The sequence below is a fragment of the Quercus suber genome, unplaced genomic scaffold, assembly GCF_002906115.3.
Source record: "Quercus suber isolate HL8 unplaced genomic scaffold, Cork oak 2.0 scaffold_793, whole genome shotgun sequence".
Lineage (NCBI taxonomy): Eukaryota > Viridiplantae > Streptophyta > Magnoliopsida > Fagales > Fagaceae > Quercus > Quercus suber.
Genome location: NW_027070229.1, coordinates 275,230 through 293,615, shown reverse-complemented (window position 1 = coordinate 293,615; position 18,386 = coordinate 275,230). Strand labels below are relative to the sequence as shown.

The 18,386-nt window shown below is 36.2% G+C and overlaps 1 protein-coding gene across 1 annotated transcript; it reads left to right on the top strand.

Annotated features, from left to right (window-relative positions):
- The first annotated feature begins 1,420 nt into the window (after positions 1–1,420).
- On the top strand, positions 1,421–17,122 carry LOC112033143 (TNF receptor-associated factor homolog 1b). The gene is made up of 13 exons (XM_065767321.1): positions 1,421–1,561; positions 2,345–2,566; positions 4,431–4,542; positions 6,400–6,488; positions 6,584–6,652; positions 9,190–9,319; positions 11,435–11,593; positions 11,986–12,334; positions 12,729–12,841; positions 13,497–13,647; positions 14,387–14,862; positions 14,945–15,146; positions 15,574–17,122. Exons 2-13 carry the CDS (start codon positions 2,389–2,391, stop codon positions 16,933–16,935), a joined length of 3,390 nt encoding a protein of 1,129 aa, XP_065623393.1. The 5' UTR covers positions 1,421–1,561; positions 2,345–2,388; the 3' UTR covers positions 16,936–17,122.
- The last annotated feature ends 1,264 nt before the right edge of the window (positions 17,123–18,386 follow it).

Here is an 18,386-nt window from a genome sequence, read left to right as displayed (position 1 = left end):
GGAGCTAAAAATTTAGCTTTTTAGCTCCACCAAAAGTTACTTTATCTATTATACCTACACACATGCTACAGCAGTGAATCTATTTTAGCTTTTAACACAATAAAATAATATAAACATCACAATAAAATAATATATTCGTTACAAAAAAAAATATATCCTACCGACTGAAAATACATCTGCAGCACCCACCGCAACCGACTCTACCATCAACCACAACCACAATCACCACCACCACCACCGGCCACCGGCCACAACCACCACTCTACTTTAGCAACCACAACACAAAATAGAAAAAAAAAAAAACAAAAACAAAAACAAAACCAAGAACAAGCTACTGCCAAAGCCAAAATACACAAAACCCACTATCAAAGCCAAAATCATCCACCACCACCACCACCACAACCAAAATCTACAAACCCACTATCAAAATCATCCACCACCACTACCATAGCCAAAATCAACCACCACCACAGCCACCAAACCCATATGAAAATACATAAAAATAAAAATAAAAAAACTCAATCACAGCAAAGAGGGCTGGCCGGCGATGAGGGATGAGGGAGCTGGCCGGCGGAACAGATCGGCGAGCTAGAGAGAGGGAGCTGGCCGGCGAGCTGTTGAGTGAGTGAGGTGGAAGCGGTGTTGAGTAAGTGAGGTGTTGAATGGAAGGCGGAACAGGCCGGCGGAACAGATCGGCGATGAAGGAGCTGGCCGGCCGGCGATGAGGGATGAGGGAGATGAGGGACTGTCCGGTGAGCTAGAGAGAAAAAAAAATTGAGGAAGAAAGAAAGAAAGAAGAGAAGCCGGAGAGAGAGAAAGAGAAAAGTTTATTTAATAGGAGAAGTGAGAGAAGTGGATTAAAATTTTTTTTTTTGTTTTTAGCTGTGTGCTACAGTGCACATCTATATTTAGATGTGCACTGTAGCGGAGCAACAAAAAATTTTGCTTATAGCTCTACTGTTGTGAGTTTTTTTTATGTACAGTGATGCTAAAAAATAGCAATATAACTATTTAGCACCACTGCTGTGAATGCTCCAAACGCTTCCTTGGTCATGCATGTAAATCTTTTCCTTTCTTTTAACCTCTGCACGCCCCACACTTGTCCCCGACCCTATATTTTTATATATAACGTCACCAATCCCTCTCTTACATTTTTCATTTTTTACAAATTAAAAAATATAATTTTTTTAGGTTTTAAGTAAAATATTTTATAAATATAAATATAAAATTGAAATAAATAATATCAAATTTATTTTTAGAGCTTCCAGTTTTTTTCTTTATAGAGTGTGTGGAAAGGAACATTTCCAAAAAAGGCCAAAAACCCATTCTCCCTTTCTTTCTTCCGACAAATAAAAATAATTTTTAATTAAAAAATATGTGTTTTTTATTTATTACCAAAAAAATAAAATAAAATAAATACCATTTTCTTTTTCGGGTTCCGTCTTTGCTCTCTCTGTCTCTCTCTTCTTTCTCTCTGTGCTGCTCCTTCGACCTATCTCTCCCTCAAAAATCTCAGAGCATCTTATTAGCCATTGACAAAGCTCTGGACTTCGATTTCCAGGTTCGTATACGCATTCGATCTATGCGATTGCCCTTCTCAATTTCATTTTCCATATCTTATTTTTAAAATTTTTGTTGGCGTCACAAGGTTTGAATTTGATCGGGGTTTTTATTTGGGGAATATTTATGTACGATCTTTGGGTTCGGATTGTTGTGGGTTTTTATGCAATTGGGTTCGCCTAGATGGTTTTGTTTTTTTGTTTTTGTTTTTTTTTTAGGGTTTTGGGGGTTAATTTCATTGACCGTTTAGTTTGATTTTGTTTTTATTGTGTTTGATTTTTTTTGCAGTTGTTTTTTTTTTTTCTATTTTTTGAATTTGAGTTTTGCTGTTATTTGGTTTTTCTCGGGGTTGGGTTTTTGGCTTAGAGTATTGTGAAATGTTGGGCTTTGTTTGGTTGCCGAGAAAATTGAGGAAATGGGAAAGAAACTGAAGTTTTTTTTAATAAAAAAATTATCATGCTTTGAAGCTGTGTTGGGGTTTGGGAAAAAGAAAGAGCTAACAGAATCTGAGCCAAACGGTTCTTTTAGGATCGTTGGAGTGAAGGTTTTGGTTCTTTAATGTCCCAGTTCGTGGAAAATTTATTAATTCAATTTCAACTCTTTTGTTTTACTACATTCCCAGCAACGACAAAGAATGATTTTTTAAAGTTTTTTGTACTGTAGAATTGGCAATTCATGAACCTCGGGCATATACAAGTAATCTTGGTCCGGATTTTCTGTTATGTTGTAGTGTGGTTTGAGATGCAATATTGACTGTTCTATTGTTGGCTTTCTTATTCTGTAGTGAGTAAATTCAGGAGTGTGGAGGAAGGAGTTTTCAAGTGGGAAATGGCTGGCACTGTGAGTGAGGAGTCTGGAGTGGGAAGGTCCACGGAGGGATTTTCAAGTGGGCAGCGTTGTCAATCCGGGGAAGCATTGGCGGAATGGCGGTCTTCCGAGCAGGTGGAAAATGGAACTCCATCGACTTCGCCTCCTGATTGGGAAACTGATGATGATAATGATGGAGGTATGTGTTTTGTCCCGTTACACCCTTTTCCCCAAACGACCAGAAAATGGTCAAGCATTCTGTCTACCGTTGTTAGGGTCTGTTTGTTTAAGCTTGTAAACTGGCTTATTTTTCAGGCCAACTTATATACGGCTATTTAAGGCCTCCCTTTTTTTTTAGGTACAACTGTACTTTTATACAACTTATTTTTTAGCCAAATCAGCCAAGAATTTTAAGCTATCCTAAATGTGGACACTTAGAAGGTGTTTATATTATTTATCTAACACATTCTTATAGCTTATATCCTTGACAAACTTACCCAACACTTTCTGCGTGTTGTGTGATTTCTTCTTCTTTTCCCCTCCCCTTCATGTTATGTAAGAACTTTTTGCTTGTCTTTTTGCCTGTAATGGTGTGCACAAGTACCCTGTCTTCCATTCTACATTATTGTTGTACTTCAACAATACTTATGAAGGAACTGTTGTCCTTCAAAAATGTAGTTTGGGCGTCCAACACAGTGACATAGCCATGTAAAACTTTCTTTTAATGATTTTTCCTGTTTTTCTTTTGTATAATTTATTTTGCACGCTTTTTCACTGCAGTTATAAATCTTCAAACTTCTTCTAATATTATGAGAAATAAGCGAGGAACTTTTTACCTATATCTTCAAACTGTGATATAAAAAAAATCGTACAGCATGATGCTTCTCCCAGGGTTTCTAAAACTTGTACTACTGGTCTTATTTAAAGTTTTTTCCTAGAATGAAGATGTAAACCATCACTTTAAGAGTATTATGAGAAGATTGTGTTTGCTTGCTTCTTGATTTTAGCTCAAATGGCACTTTCGACTCCCTTAATAATGGGATGAAGGGTAAGGTATGGGTTCAGAACCCACGGTGTGTGCTTAACTTACCAATCCAAAAAAAAAAAAAAAAAAAAAAAATTTCTTGAGATGCAGATATTTCATTTATGAATTGTCATTTTTCTTGTGTGAGGCCTCTCATAGCCTTATACTTTATATATTTTTTTGGTTGGTTTAACTGTCTTTGCTGAAGCATATTACTCACAATACACATCCAATTCAATTATTATTTATCACTACAAGGGAAAAACTTAGATACAGTACCTTAGGTACTCCTCTTAAATTATTGCCATTTGTCTAGATAAATAACTTAGAAAACGGTGTTAAATAATCTCTTTATTTTCTTTATTTTTTGTTTTTTCAATTGTATAAAATTTGTGGAAAAATATTCCTAGAGAATAGTGAGATTCATGGCTCTGCAAATTGCTTCTCCTCCCCACACCCCCCCCCCCCCCAAAAAAAAAAAAAAATCCTTTTGCAAATTGCAACTCCAATGGCTGACCCAACTCTTCATCCAGAAACCAAACCCTGGAAACAAATCACCGTAGACTACACCCAAAAACCTGCACATATTGCCCAATCCCACACCATCACCCTCACCTTTGATCACCACGGCTGTGCTAGGTGGGGCACCTCCACTCTGCTTTCTCCACAGCACCTTCAGCGCCCTCATTCAGTGCCCCACAGCCAATGACCCATCAGGTTCTCTCATGGGTCAAGGGAAGAAAAAAGAAGAAAGAAACAGGAAACAGTAGGATGTTAGTTTTAAATGCTGTTTGTTGAGATAATTAATTAGAAAGATAGAATAATTTAAGAGGGGTACCTAAGGTACTGTGTCTAAGTTTTGCTCTTTCTAAAATACAATTGAAAAAGTTGGTGATGCTATCTAGTGAATATTAGGTTTGTTTGTCAAATAATTGTTGTTTAGCCATCTTACTAGAGTTAGTGATTACTTCTTCTTGTTCTTTTCTCCAATCAAACCATTATATAATTAATTGTTCACAAATATGTTACGTTTTTATAGGGCCTAAACCTTCTGAACTATATGGAAAATACACGTGGAGGATAGAAAAATTTTCAGAGATCAACAAAAGAGAACTTCGTAGTAATCAATTTGAGGTTGGCGGCTACAAATGGTACGAGCTCTTGAATACGTTGTTTGTCATACTTTTTCACTTCGTTTTCTTTATATAATTGTGAAGTGTACATGGACTATTTGGACTGAATGGAATCGACGGTCTTTTGAGGATGAGGAGAAAACTGTGGTTCAGTTATTAGAGTATTGCCAACGGACCCTCTTCGATTGGTCTCGTTGTTGGGGCTATTCGGATTGTTCTACCCTGTTGGATTTTCTTTCTTCTATTAGTATAGATTTGGGGCTGCTTATGTCTTTTTGTTTCTTTTTCTTTTGTTCACTACCGTGAACTTTGTGTGCTTTTCTTGCTGTTCTTTTATTAATAATATTCTCTTCTTACTTATCAAAAAAAAAAAGAAGTGTACAAATATGCATGGAAATATATTATGAATTTTCATATATGTATATAAGCATTTATAGACATGTTAATGTACTTTTTTTGTTTGATAAGTTATGTTTCTGTACTTTATATGTAAGTTTTATGCATATTACTACATACTTAACATTCACATGCCTCAGGCAGTTTCATCGTCTCTGAAACTCATTTGAATTTTTTTACTTAATTTCCTTTATATGCTTGTGTAAATTCTAACCTCTAGTCTAATGGGGAGAGATACTTTGAGAACATTTGTACCTCACATTGCATGCAACTTATCATTCATTAAAAGTAATGAATCTTTTTTTTTTTGATAAGTAAATTAAAAGTAATGAATCTTAGAGCTTGTTTGGTTGGGGAGATTTAGGGGAGGATGAAAAAGGGGAGGAGAAAATAAAAGAGAATGATTTTTTGTGTTATTTGGTTGGGAGAGAAAAGGGTAGGGATTTTTGGTGGGCCCAAGCATTTTCTCCCTTGGCCCACAAAAATTGAATCTCTCCAGTTTGGAGGGGGAGGAGAAGAGTAGTTTGCAGTCAAATGACTGAACTACTGCTCTTCTCACTTTTTGGCTGTACACACACACACACATATACATATATTTGTTTTTGTTTTTTTGATTTTTTTCCTGAGGGTGAAACTACCTCTGCTTCTCTTTTTTGGGTTTGGTCGTTTGGTTCTTCTACTATTTAAACGAGATGTTTTTTTTTTTTTTTGGGGGGGGGGGGGGTTTAAATGGAGTACTGGTTCTTAATGTGATTGTGTTTGTTTGTTTTTTTACTGGGCATGATTTTTTTTTCAATAAACTTGGATGCTTGCTTTTTTTGATTGTTGTTTCCTTTTTATTTTATTTTATTTATTATAATAAGTTTAGCATAGTTTTTTTTTTTAATAAGAGCATATGAGTAAATTTATATAAACTCTGTTTTTTATCCTTTCATTTTTCATCCCAATCAAACAAAAAAATTTGCTGTCCCTCCACTTTTCCACCCCTCCAACCAAATGAAGCCTTAGTAGTAAAATTGAAATCCTTCTATATATACTCCAATTTTTACTATTAATCACAGAGAACGATTGTTTAATTATAATAATGTCACTAGTGGATAATTTCTACCTATTTGTAAATTGTTTTTTTTTTTTTTTTTTTCCTTTTCTTTTAACCTTAATTAATATGCATGCTAGAATGAAATGCCTGATTTTGGATGTAGATGATTTGTATTACTTTGATGTAGATATATCACATTATTATTTGTACCCATCACAATGAAGCTACATCACATGTTCATTTTTCAAAAGTCTTCATCCTCAGTAATGTGAATTAGTATTGAACAATGATAAATGCATCCTTGTCCTTTCTAGATTCTACAATTTGTAGGGTTTGGTAATTACAGTAAATATAGAACATATATTGCAAAACTCTTAATTACATTAATATTTTCAGACCGTTTAGTCTTCTTGACCTAAGCATTCTGCTGTTTATGGCAGGTACATTTTAATTTATCCCCAAGGATGTGATGTCTGCCATCATCTCTCTTTGTTTCTGTGTGTTGCTAATCATGACAAACTTCTTCCAGGTTTGATATATTTAAAAAGTTTTGGAATTTTCTGGTGATTGCTATTCTTGGTTGTGTGGTTGTTATCATGTAGCTTCCTTTTGGTTGTGAAACAGGCTGGAGCCATTTTGCACAGTTCACTATAGCTGTTGTTAATAAAGATCCGAAGAAATCTAAATATTCTGGTTGGTTGGTTAATTACTGGATTAGTTGTGTGGAGTTTTANGTCTAAGTTTTGCTCTTTCTAAAATACATTTGAAAAAGTTGGTGATGCTATCTAGTGAATATTAGGTTTGTTTGTCAAATAATTGTTGTTTAGCCATCTTACTAGAGTTAGTGATTACTTCTTCTTGTTCTTTTCTCCAATCAAACCATTATATAATTAATTGTTCACAAATATGTTACGTTTTTATAGGGCCTAAACCTTCTGAACTATATGGAAAATACACGTGGAGGATAGAAAAATTTTCAGAGATCAACAAAAGAGAACTTCGTAGTAATCAATTTGAGGTTGGCGGCTACAAATGGTACGAGCTCTTGAATACGTTGTTTGTCATACTTTTTCACTTCGTTTTCTTTATATAATTGTGAAGTGTACATGGACTATTTGGACTGAATGGAATCGACGGTCTTTTGAGGATGAGGAGAAAACTGTGGTTCAGTTATTAGAGTATTGCCAACGGACCCTCTTCGATTGGTCTCGTTGTTGGGGCTATTCGGATTGTTCTACCCTGTTGGATTTTCTTTCTTCTATTAGTATAGATTTGGGGCTGCTTATGTCTTTTTGTTTCTTTTTTCTTTTGTTCACTACCGTGAACTTTGTGTGCTTTTCTTGCTGTTCTTTTATTAATAATATTCTCTTCTTACTTATCAAAAAAAAAAGAAGTGTACAAATATGCATGGAAATATATTATGAATTTTCATATATGTATATAAGCATTTATAGACATGTTAATGTACTTTTTTTGTTTGATAAGTTATGTTTCTGTACTTTATATGTAAGTTTTATGCATATTACTACATACTTAACATTCACATGCCTCAGGCAGTTTCATCGTCTCTGAAACTCATTTGAATTTTTTTACTTAATTTCCTTTATATGCTTGTGTAAATTCTAACCTCTAGTCTAATGGGGAGAGATACTTTGAGAACATTTGTACCTCACATTGCATGCAACTTATCATTCATTAAAAGTAATGAATCTTTTTTTTTTGATAAGTAAATTAAAAGTAATGAATCTTAGAGCTTGTTTGGTTGGGGAGATTTAGGGGAGGATGGAAAAAGGGGAGGAGAAAATAAAAGAGAATGATTTTTTGTGTTATTTGGTTGGGAGAGAAAAGGGTAGGGATTTTTGGTGGGGCCCAAGCATTTTCTCCCTTGGCCCACAAAAAATTGAATCTCTCCAGTTTGGAGGGGGAGGAGAAGAGTAGTTTGCAGTCAAATGACTGAACTACTGCTCTTCTCACTTTTTGGCTGTACACACACACACACATATACATATATTTGTTTTTGTTTTTTTGATTTTTTTCCTGAGGGTGAAACTACCTCTGCTTCTCTTTTTTGGGTTTGGTCGTTTGGTTCTTCTACTATTTAAACGAGATGTTTTTTTTTTTTTTTGGGGGGGGGGGGGGTTTAAATGGAGTACTGGTTCTTAATGTGATTGTGTTTGTTTGTTTTTTTACTGGGCATGATTTTTTTTTCAATAAACTTGGATGCTTGCTTTTTTTGATTGTTGTTTCCTTTTATTTTATTTTATTTATTATAATAAGTTTAGCATAGTTTTTTTTTTTAATAAGAGCATATGAGTAAATTTATATAAACTCTGTTTTTTATCCTTTCATTTTTCATCCCAATCAAACAAAAAAATTTGCTGTCCCTCCACTTTTCCACCCCTCCAACCAAATGAAGCCTTAGTAGTAAAATTGAAATCCTTCTATATATACTCCAATTTTTACTATTAATCACAGAGAACGATTGTTTAATTATAATAATGTCACTAGTGGATAATTTCTACCTATTTGTAAATTGTTTTTTTTTTTTTTTTTTTCCCTTTTCTTTTAACCTTAATTAATATGCATGCTAGAATGAAATGCCTGATTTTGGATGTAGATGATTTGTATTACTTTGATGTAGATATATCACATTATTATTTGTACCCATCACAATGAAGCTACATCACATGTTCATTTTTCAAAAGTCTTCATCCTCAGTAATGTGAATTAGTATTGAACAATGATAAATGCATCCTTGTCCTTTCTAGATTCTACAATTTGTAGGGTTTGGTAATTACAGTAAATATAGAACATATATTGCAAAACTCTTAATTACATTAATATTTTCAGACCGTTTAGTCTTCTTGACCTAAGCATTCTGCTGTTTATGGCAGGTACATTTTAATTTATCCCCAAGGATGTGATGTCTGCCATCATCTCTCTTTGTTTCTGTGTGTTGCTAATCATGACAAACTTCTTCCAGGTTTGATATATTTAAAAAGTTTTGGAATTTTCTGGTGATTGCTATTCTTGGTTGTGTGGTTGTTATCATGTAGCTTCCTTTTGGTTGTGAAACAGGCTGGAGCCATTTTGCACAGTTCACTATAGCTGTTGTTAATAAAGATCCGAAGAAATCTAAATATTCTGGTTGGTTGGTTAATTACTGGATTAGTTGTGTGGAGTTTTTATTCTTTTGCGTTAGTGCAAGTGAGTAAGTGAAAATTTTGCAGATACATTGCACCGATTCTGGAAGAAAGAGCATGACTGGGGGTGGAAAAAATTCATGGAGCTGACAAAAATGTCAGATGGGTTTATTGATGCCGACACTCTTATAATAAAGGCTCAAGTTCAAGTTATCAGGTGTGCTATAATTGATAGATTCGTGAATCTTTTGCCCATTAGCATTTGATCAACAATGTTTCATTTTCTGACATTTTGATTGGTATTTATACTTATTTATAAAATTCTGATATTGCAGATGATTCTTTTTAGGATAGTATTCCTTATTTGTTAACTCTGGCATTGTAATGTATGCATGCCCCATTTAGAATTATTAAGGGTTTTTTTTCTTCTTTTTTTTCGACTTTAAAATCAAAAAAAGAAAAGAAGGGAAAAAGAAAACACTTGCTGAAGTTTGTTTAATGTTTTCAAATATTGGTTCTCTCTTTTTAAGATAAGAAGATGCGGTAATTTTTGTAAATAAAATTGCCACCAGCCTTGAAATCCTTTCTTCTACCATTTGACTTATTCTTCTTTCAGCAATCAGGTTGCCCATTGTCAATTGTGTTGAACCACCTTAATCTGTCATTGCTGTTCATGTTGAACCCACTTAACCTCTTCATTGATATGGCGTAATAGGTCCTCTAGGTTGTGGGTTTCAACCATGGATTGTCAAATGGGTTTTCCTTTTGTCTGCCTTCTCATCTACCTGAGCTCCCTCCTTTCTTTCATTTATCCCTTATCTGTTTGAGAATGGTTGTCTTTTTCGGCCAAGATGGCCATGCACATTAGAGGCTTGTTTTGGGATGCGTCACTGTGACTTGGGTGGTCTTTTTGGATCTGGTGGTTGAGATGGGTTGTTTTGGGTGGTCTTCTTAGATGCAGTGGTTGGGATGGTTCACAAGGGCCTGGGTGTGTGGGTCAGTCTGGCCAGATATGTATGGTGTGATGCTTAGGTGCTTGGGTTACTGTCTATGTTGTGCTGCTGATTGGTGGATGTTTTGGCTGTAGCCGTGCATGGTGGCCTTAGAGGTCAAGAAAACAATGGATGGCCTTGTTCTTCTGTGGTGGTGTCAGAGAGCTCACACTTGACCCATTATTCTGGGTCAGTCAATTTCTGCAAATTGCTTTGCTGAGAGTCGAAGATGCTGTTACTGCTCTACTATTTGGACTGGAACGCGTTGCATGGTTTGAGTGGTGCTGATTGTGATGGTTTAGGGGGGGGGGGGGTGGGGGGGACCAGGAAAAAACACATTGCCAAACAATTTTTTAGTGGAGAAAACAATTATTCTTATTATTTTAATTTTTAAAATACAGTTTTTTTGTTGCCAAGAGCCTTTTCAACGGAGATATCTTTAAATCCCGCCTCCCCCATTGAAACTATTGAATTATAAAAAATTAAAAAAAAAAATTTCTTGTTATTTTTCAAAATAATTTCTATAAATACAAACCAAACAGAGCTTTGTTTGGAAATAGTAACTTGTCTCTTTTGCTGTGCGTTGGCTTGATATGGGATCATTTATGTGTTTTTATAGGCAATTGGGGTCATGTTATTGCAAGTCATTTGAACAAATGAACTTGTGAGATGTCTTCTTTTTTATTGTTATATTTTGCCATCAATCATCTCTGTATTATGCTTAAGTGGAGAGGGGTTAAATGTTAAATGAACTGAATACTTAAGGAGAATTACAAGGCATATAACTATCTCACTCTTTGCATGACCAACCAATGCTTCTGCATGGCAGTTGCACATCTTTAATTCATTCATTTTGTATATTTGATTTGCTTAGTGTGCCTTCTATGATTATACATCACCTTCCCATGGCAATAAATTAGTATAAACTAGACATTATGCATGCACAATTGTGAGTGAAATATACTTAATTCGAAGCTGATGCATTCTTGAAGCCTTGAAGCTTTACTTTTGGTATTATTATTGAAGTATATCTATCATTATAAAGTCTACAACTGATTTTGCATGCATCTTTCATCTAAGTTGATCTGGAAGGTGGTATCTTTCACTGGGATTTCATCCTGATTGTACATATGAGTTTTGACCTGAGTCATTTCCCTTTAGAAACTTGTTTGCTTTACTGTGATCTATCAAAAAAGAAAAAAAAAAAAAGAAACCTGTTTGCTTTACTGTGGATTTCGAGGTGTAATTGTGTGGGTGTTTTATATAATTGTATTACCTTCTATGTTTAATTTGCTGCAGTTCATATTTATGAGCATTTCTTTTTTGCTTCTGGTTTGTAGGGAGAGAGCAGACAGGCCTTTTCGTTGCCTTGATTGTCAGTATAGGAGAGAACTTGTTAGGGTATATCTAACAAATGTGGAACAGATTTGCCGGCGATTTGTGGAGGAAAGAAGAAGCAAGCTTGGGAAGTTAATAGATGATAAAGCTAGGTGGTCAAGGTATTGTACATTTACCTTCATCAAATATATTGTGCGTTTACCTTCATCAAATATAGTCTAGAACTCTGGTTATCAGTCATTACACAACAAGTAAGTTTTGGAGGATATATATATATATATATATACACGCGCGTGTGCACACAATTTTTTTTCTTTAGGATTTATTAGGAAATGATCATTTGGTTTGTATGCTGATGGATATGCCATAGTGTTGCATCTGCTATGTGTTTTGGCATATGTATATATGTCTTCTGTTTTTTTGAAAACGTTTAAAGTCTACCTTCATACTATTATCGATCCCCTTCCCTGGGTAATGCTTTTTGTTGTGGTGGTTATTAATTATCAACTTTAGTTACATTTCTGTTCAGTCTAATTTTTTTTTATTGTTGCAGTTTCCGTGCGTTCTGGTTGGGAATTGACCAAAATGCTAGGCGTCGAATGTCCAGGGAGAAGACAGATGTGATTCTAAAAGTAGTTGTGAAGCACTTCTTTATAGAAAAGGAAGTCACATCTACTTTGGTAATGGATTCCTTGTATAGTGGATTAAAGGCACTTGAAGGCCAGACTATTTCTAAGAAAGGGAGGTTGAAATTGTTGGAGGCTGAAGAAATGCCGGCCCCCATTGTTCGTGTGGACAAAGATGTGTTTGTATTAGTTGATGATGTCTTATTGTTACTTGAGAGGGCTGCCATGGATCTGTTGCCTCCGAAAGATGAGAAGGGTCCACAGAATCGTACAAAGGTGAGTTTCTGAAACTATTTTTTGTGTCAAAACTTTTATTGAAATTGTGGAGTTGTGTATGGCTGATTACCATGAACTTGAATGTTGGGCAGGTTCTGGTTTTCTTTTGCAATTAATATCTTTCTCTTCTCACTCTCTGTGTGTAAAGATAAACTAATAATTTATAACCCTGCACAGAGATAGAGTGAAGAAAAAAAGAGTATTAGAGATTGTTTTGATATTTTCATGATCACCCACTCTATAACTTTTTTATTATTGTAAAGCTATAATTTATTAAGAGAAAATAAAGAACAGAAGTGAAAAGTACTAGAGTTTCCAAGAGTACACTTTTTTTTTTTTTTTTTTTAAAAAAACCTCTTTGGATGGCTGAGCTACCTTTTACCTTTATTTGCAGGATGGAAACTCTGGAGAGGACTTCAACAAAGATTCTATTGAGCGTGATGAAAGGCGTCTTACAGAATTGGGTCGCAGAACTGTGGAGATATTTGTGCTTGCCCATATTTTCAGGTTGTTCGTTTGACGCTAAACTATTTCTTGTTTACCAATAACGAAAAACTGTACTATTGCTTCTATGAATCCTCAATTGGAGGGTATCCTCTCCTGAGGTGAAATAGGATTGCAAACTCAAAATATTTGAATTTTTTTTTGGTGTCTTACACATTGGCCATTCTATTCCTGAAAATGAGGGTCCTTTTTTGTTTTATTTTCAATTTTATGTTTTAATTGAGCTATAGAATGAAACTAGTCATGGTTTTATGCCAACACATACTTTGTTCTTACTGATGGAATGCACTCTAATGGGTCATAATGGAAAATATCTATCGACTACTCCCTCTATATACCTAAATATGACATTTGAAATTGCTAGGTTTTTAATGCAAAGATGAAAGATATAGTGATCTTCCTGAAATGTCTTTGTTTTATAATAGGTGGCATGGGTTTTAATATGAATCTTGTTTGCTTTTTTCAAAAAGACAAGGTGGTATAGAAATTTAAACATTTTCTTTTGGAAAGTTTCATTTATTTTGGGATAGCCCAAACTGGAATATGTGGTACTAAGGGAGTAAGTTATTTGATGATCTTATCCATTGGCCACCAAACTTGTTTACTTGCTTGTCTATTCCTGTATATACCCTAAGTTTTTTTCCCCCCCTACATGCAGCAATAAAATTGAGGTTGCCTACCAGGAAGCTGTTGCATTGAAGAAGCAGGAGGAGCTCATCCGTGAAGAAGAGGCAGCTGGGCTTGCTGAAAGTGAACAGAAAGCGAAACGTGGAGCAACTGAAAAGGAAAAGAAATCAAAGAAAAACAAGGTTTAATTTTTTTTTTAAACATCTAAATCTCCAATGAGTTTGGTCATCAACTGAATTTGAGTTTTGTATCTTTAATGATTCAATAATACAGATGGAAAGGTCAATTATGTTGATGATGTTGCAGTTGATGTTTGTCAATCAGTGACATTTAATCATGTAGAGTTGTAATGATTTGTACGCGTGGTTATTTCGTTTTAGAAGCAGTTTCAATATAGCTAATCCCTTATAATGAATAATGGTTTGAAAAAGTAACAAAATGTAAAGGCATAATTATGTGGGGGACACACTTTGCTCATTATTTAAATGTTTTAGTCATGTAACCTGATTTTTAACATTACTGCTTACACCTAGGACCCTTTTTCTGGAGGGTCAACACAGGCTGTGCAATATCAGATATTTTGTTTCATATTTTTCCTGATGCTCTGTCCTTCTTATGTATTAATGATCGACTTCGCCTATAGAGTGATATATTATGCAAGTGGTTTGTTGAATGGAAATGTATTTAAGATCCTGATAGGGTTTCTGTGGTGTTTGATGAAATGATTTGTGAATTTTTTATAAGATTCAATTTGGATGTTGATATTTGTCCTCTTAATGGAAGAACTGTTATTCCAATTTAGATTGCTTTGTATTTAGATGTTGGCAAAAAATGTTTCTTGTTAAATGAAAGCGAGGCTAAAAAGTTAGATTGTTTTCTAATTTAATTGCTAAAACATTTCCATATCGACTTGTACTACAGGCCAAACAAAAGCGAAATAATCGGAAAGGGAAAGAGAAAGGGAGAGAGGAAAGGTCCAATTTGGTGGTACAAGACAATCACCTTCAGGAAGACCCCAATGATGAAAAACAAGACAGCATTATGGAGGATGTGCAACCTATGGTTGAAAAGCCTGATATATTGGACGATGTTTCTGATGAGTCTGATTCAGTAGATGGTGTTCCTGAAGTTCTTCAGCCTGATTCAGATGACAGAGATGCTAGTCCTGTCAATTGGGATACTGATACATCAGAAGTTCATCCTCCAATGGAAGTTGGTAGTAGTGGAATTAGTTCCCTGTCATCTGTACAAAATGGAGTTGCTGAAAGAAAGAGCCATTCAGTAATGGATGACAGTTCTTCAACGTGCTCTACAGACTCTGTACCATCAGTGGTAATGGTTGGGCCCTATAAGGGGAACTCCTTCCCAAATTATAAACACCAAAAATCACCTAGCAGGTAACTATATTGCTATCTATCTTTGTGTACTCCCTTAAATCAGAGTACATAGTATTTATGTTATTTTCCCCTAACTTTGTAGGGGGAAGAACCAACGAGGCAAGGCAACCTATGACGGTAGTAGTTGGGCAAATGAGATGGATAATCAGCCTTCTGGGCCTGCAGAGGATGCAGGGGATCTAAATGATGTATCTGCTAGTTGTAAGGCTGGTGAATCTGAGTCTGAGTCTGTTCTCTCCTTGCAGAATCGGATAAAGTCGCGTGAGCAGCATGTGGTAAAGAAGGTCAAGTCCACTATATATAGCATGTTTAGCTATGTGAATATTATCTCCTTTGATGTTTGGCGCAACTGAAAACTACTAATAGAAAACATTTTCATGGTCAATAGAAATTATCCCAAAATAGCAGAAAATGGTCATGCTTTTATATAACATAACACATTTTCTGGACAACCTGTTGCCCCTCTGCACCTACCTCCACTTTTCTATGCGGCCACCACCACTACCTCTTATGCTGCTACTTACCTTTATAAGATTAATCATTTTCACATCCTAGGAATAGGTTTTTATGTTGAAACAAATGGAGCTTAATTTCTTTTCGCTTTCTATTCTAGACAGCCATTTTATTCCCATTGTTTCAACATATGCCTTTTTTTATAGAAAAATTGCTATAAGCCTGGCATGACTGGAAGCTTGGTTTTCTATGTAATAGGAAGAAGAAATTTTGCTGCAAAAGAAACTGAGCACCAAAGAGCAGGTTGATGTAGAAAGACCCTCTAAAGATAAGATGTCTGCGGTACCATCCTCTCCCAGAAGTCCACCCAAGAATCCAGCCTCAACTGTTCGATCAAAGATGGACAACCATAGTAATGCTGTGGTGGATTCTGTTACACTTGGGAAAACTTTTTCAGGCGGCACTCAACAAACCGATAAATCTGCACCTATGGTTACTTCATCCCAAACAAGCAGGTCCAAACCTGAGATCCAGAAAGCTGCAAGCCCAAAACCCACTGAAAAAGCCGTGGCACAGCAAGTGCCTATGATGTCAAGGCCCTCCAGTGCTCCTCTAGTTCCTGGTCCCAGGCCAACTGCTCCCGTTGTATCCATGGTTCAAACAACCCCTCTACTTGCCCGTTCAGTGAGTGCAGCTGGCCGGTTAGGTCCCGAGTCCTCACAAGTAACACATAGTTATGTTACTCAGTCCTATAGAAATGCCATTGTGGGTAACCCTGTGGCTTCGAGTACTGGTGGTTTCACTCAAATTAACTCTCAAAGTTCGGGGGTGAATCAATCCTCAGCATTCTCACAATCAGCTACCTTTGCATCTGCACCAATGTTTTTACCCCAAAGCTCTGAGAGGGTTGACCCAACCTCTGTCAAATCGGGTATTCCATATGGCATGGTAATGCGGGACGTTTTACAGAATGGACCTCACTGGATGGAGACTTCTCAAAGGGAAGCCAGCAGAAACATGCACTATGATCCTTCTTCCCTGATGAATGATGTTCAAAACCTGAACTTGTACAAGCCTCTACACAGTGGATCACGGGAGCAATTATCCACTCAATTTCCAGCCTGTACCTCTGGCCGGCAGACCCAAGGTGTGTTGGCAGATTTCCCACATCTTGATATCATCAATGACCTGCTCGATGATGAACATGGTGTTGGGAAGGCAGCGAGTGGCAGCCCTTTTTTTCAGTCTCTTAGCAATGGGCCACAGCTATTGAATAGGCAGTTTACTTTTCCAGGTGATGTGGGGTCCTCATCTAGCTCTTGCAGGTTTGAGCGAACCTATAGTATGCATGATGATGGGTTTCAACAGGGCTATCATCCTCCTGGCAGCCAGTTTGACTCAATGAGGGATTTCATTCCGCAAGCCAGTGCATTACCTTATGTAAATGGGCAGGTAGATGGGTTAATTCCAAACCAGTGGCAAGTTGCTGGTTCTGATTTGTCTCTACTTGGCATGAGGAGCATGGAGGGGGATGGTTACTCTTATTATAATCCAGATTATTCAAATATGGCATGTGGTGTCAATGGCTATACAGTTTTCCGTCCCTCAAATGGGCAATGAAAGGAAACTATGACGGAGTATGCCTACAAATTTGTAGGTTCTTGTCCGTTGTAATAATGTATCTGAGGAAATTGTTGGGTCTTAGATTTGGAGTGAGGTTATATTCGTTGACAGGAAAACATTTTGTAAAGAGTGTTTCTGCAGTTTCTTCCAGCTCTGAAGTAGTTTAAAAATGAGGCTTTTGATATGTCCCCTGGGGTTTCTGGTTACTTGTTGAAATGGGCGTGAAATTTGCATCACAATAATTTGACACACGTTGTCATCCTGGAAATCCTGGTACACATTTCATTTCATTCTCCAATGCGGTTTGAGCTTTGTGAATTTAGCATGCCTACAACAGCTTTACCTCATGAATCCTAGTCTCGGTCCTCTCACATGGTCTCAGTAGTTTATCCTCTCACGTGGTCTCAGTAGTTTTTTTGAGATGAGACGATACATGGTCACTTGGTTATCTTTTTACAAAAACACTCGAAATAATGGGTGTGATTTAGTGCAAATAATGGAGAAAAGTGGTACTTCCAAGTGATAAAACCTGTTTAAGCATATTTAGTTGCTTTCTTATGTGAAAGTGCCTTGCTGCGTAGCCTGTCTGGCTGTCTCCTGCCCATAGGTCAATAACCGCTAGGCAAAGCATAACCCTTCTCCTTCAATGTTCTATGCATTTCCTTTCCCTGCTATCAGAATTCATGAGCGTCTCAGTTTGGAGGACACTCTTATTTTTGTTGAAGGTTTTTGGCGATAAGCCAATCGTGTAGCTTCCAAAAACCATTAAGACTTGCCTTTCTAAACCGCTATTCTTGTGGTTCTAGCTTTTATGGGAGTGTGGGGTATACTCCTGATAATCAACTCTAGCCTAAAACAGCCAGTACGATTTTGAACCTCACAATTGGGCTATTAAACCTGCACTTGATATTGTAAAAACTCATTTGCTTCCACTTTCTATTTTGGAGCTCCTGGAAGGGCCAAGAGTCCAGAGTCCAGTGTCCAGATGGTGTTTGTGCCTAGTTACTAAACAATTACGTGTGTTATATTTACTTAAAACCGCATTAGTTTTTTGACACTCGACAAGCGGAAAAAAGAAAAAAAAAGAAGAGAAAAAAAGAAATAGTGTAACATCCTGAGTCCTTCAAGCTGAAAGACTAGATAATAAGTCAGATGCTTTAGTGAATTTCCATATTTGATACTTGGATAGTATAAAATTTGTAAATTCTCATCTCTATGGTCCCTACCCGGATAACTTATGAACCAATCTAAAATAAGTTCACAATCTCTAGAAATAATGACGACTTCATGTTAAGAGTTTTATAGCTCAACTGATTGATACCTTTTAGTGTAACATTCTGAGTCTTTCAAGCCTGAAAGGCTAGATAATAAGACAGATGCTTCACTGAATTTCCACATTTGATAGTTGGGTAGTATAGGATTTGTAAATTCTCATCTCTATGGTCTCC

Excerpts from the sequence above, each read along its gene's own strand:
- LOC112033143 (XM_065767321.1), top strand. The coding sequence starts at position 2,389 with ATGGCTGGCACTGTGAGTGAGGAGTCTGGAGTGGGAAGGTCCACGGAG. Across the intron at positions 6,489-6,583 it reads TCATGACAAACTTCTTCCAG|GCTGGAGCCATTTTGCACAG; the intron begins GTTTGATATATT and ends GTTGTGAAACAG. Across the intron at positions 14,863-14,944 it reads CACCAAAAATCACCTAGCAG|GGGGAAGAACCAACGAGGCA; the intron begins GTAACTATATTG and ends CTAACTTTGTAG.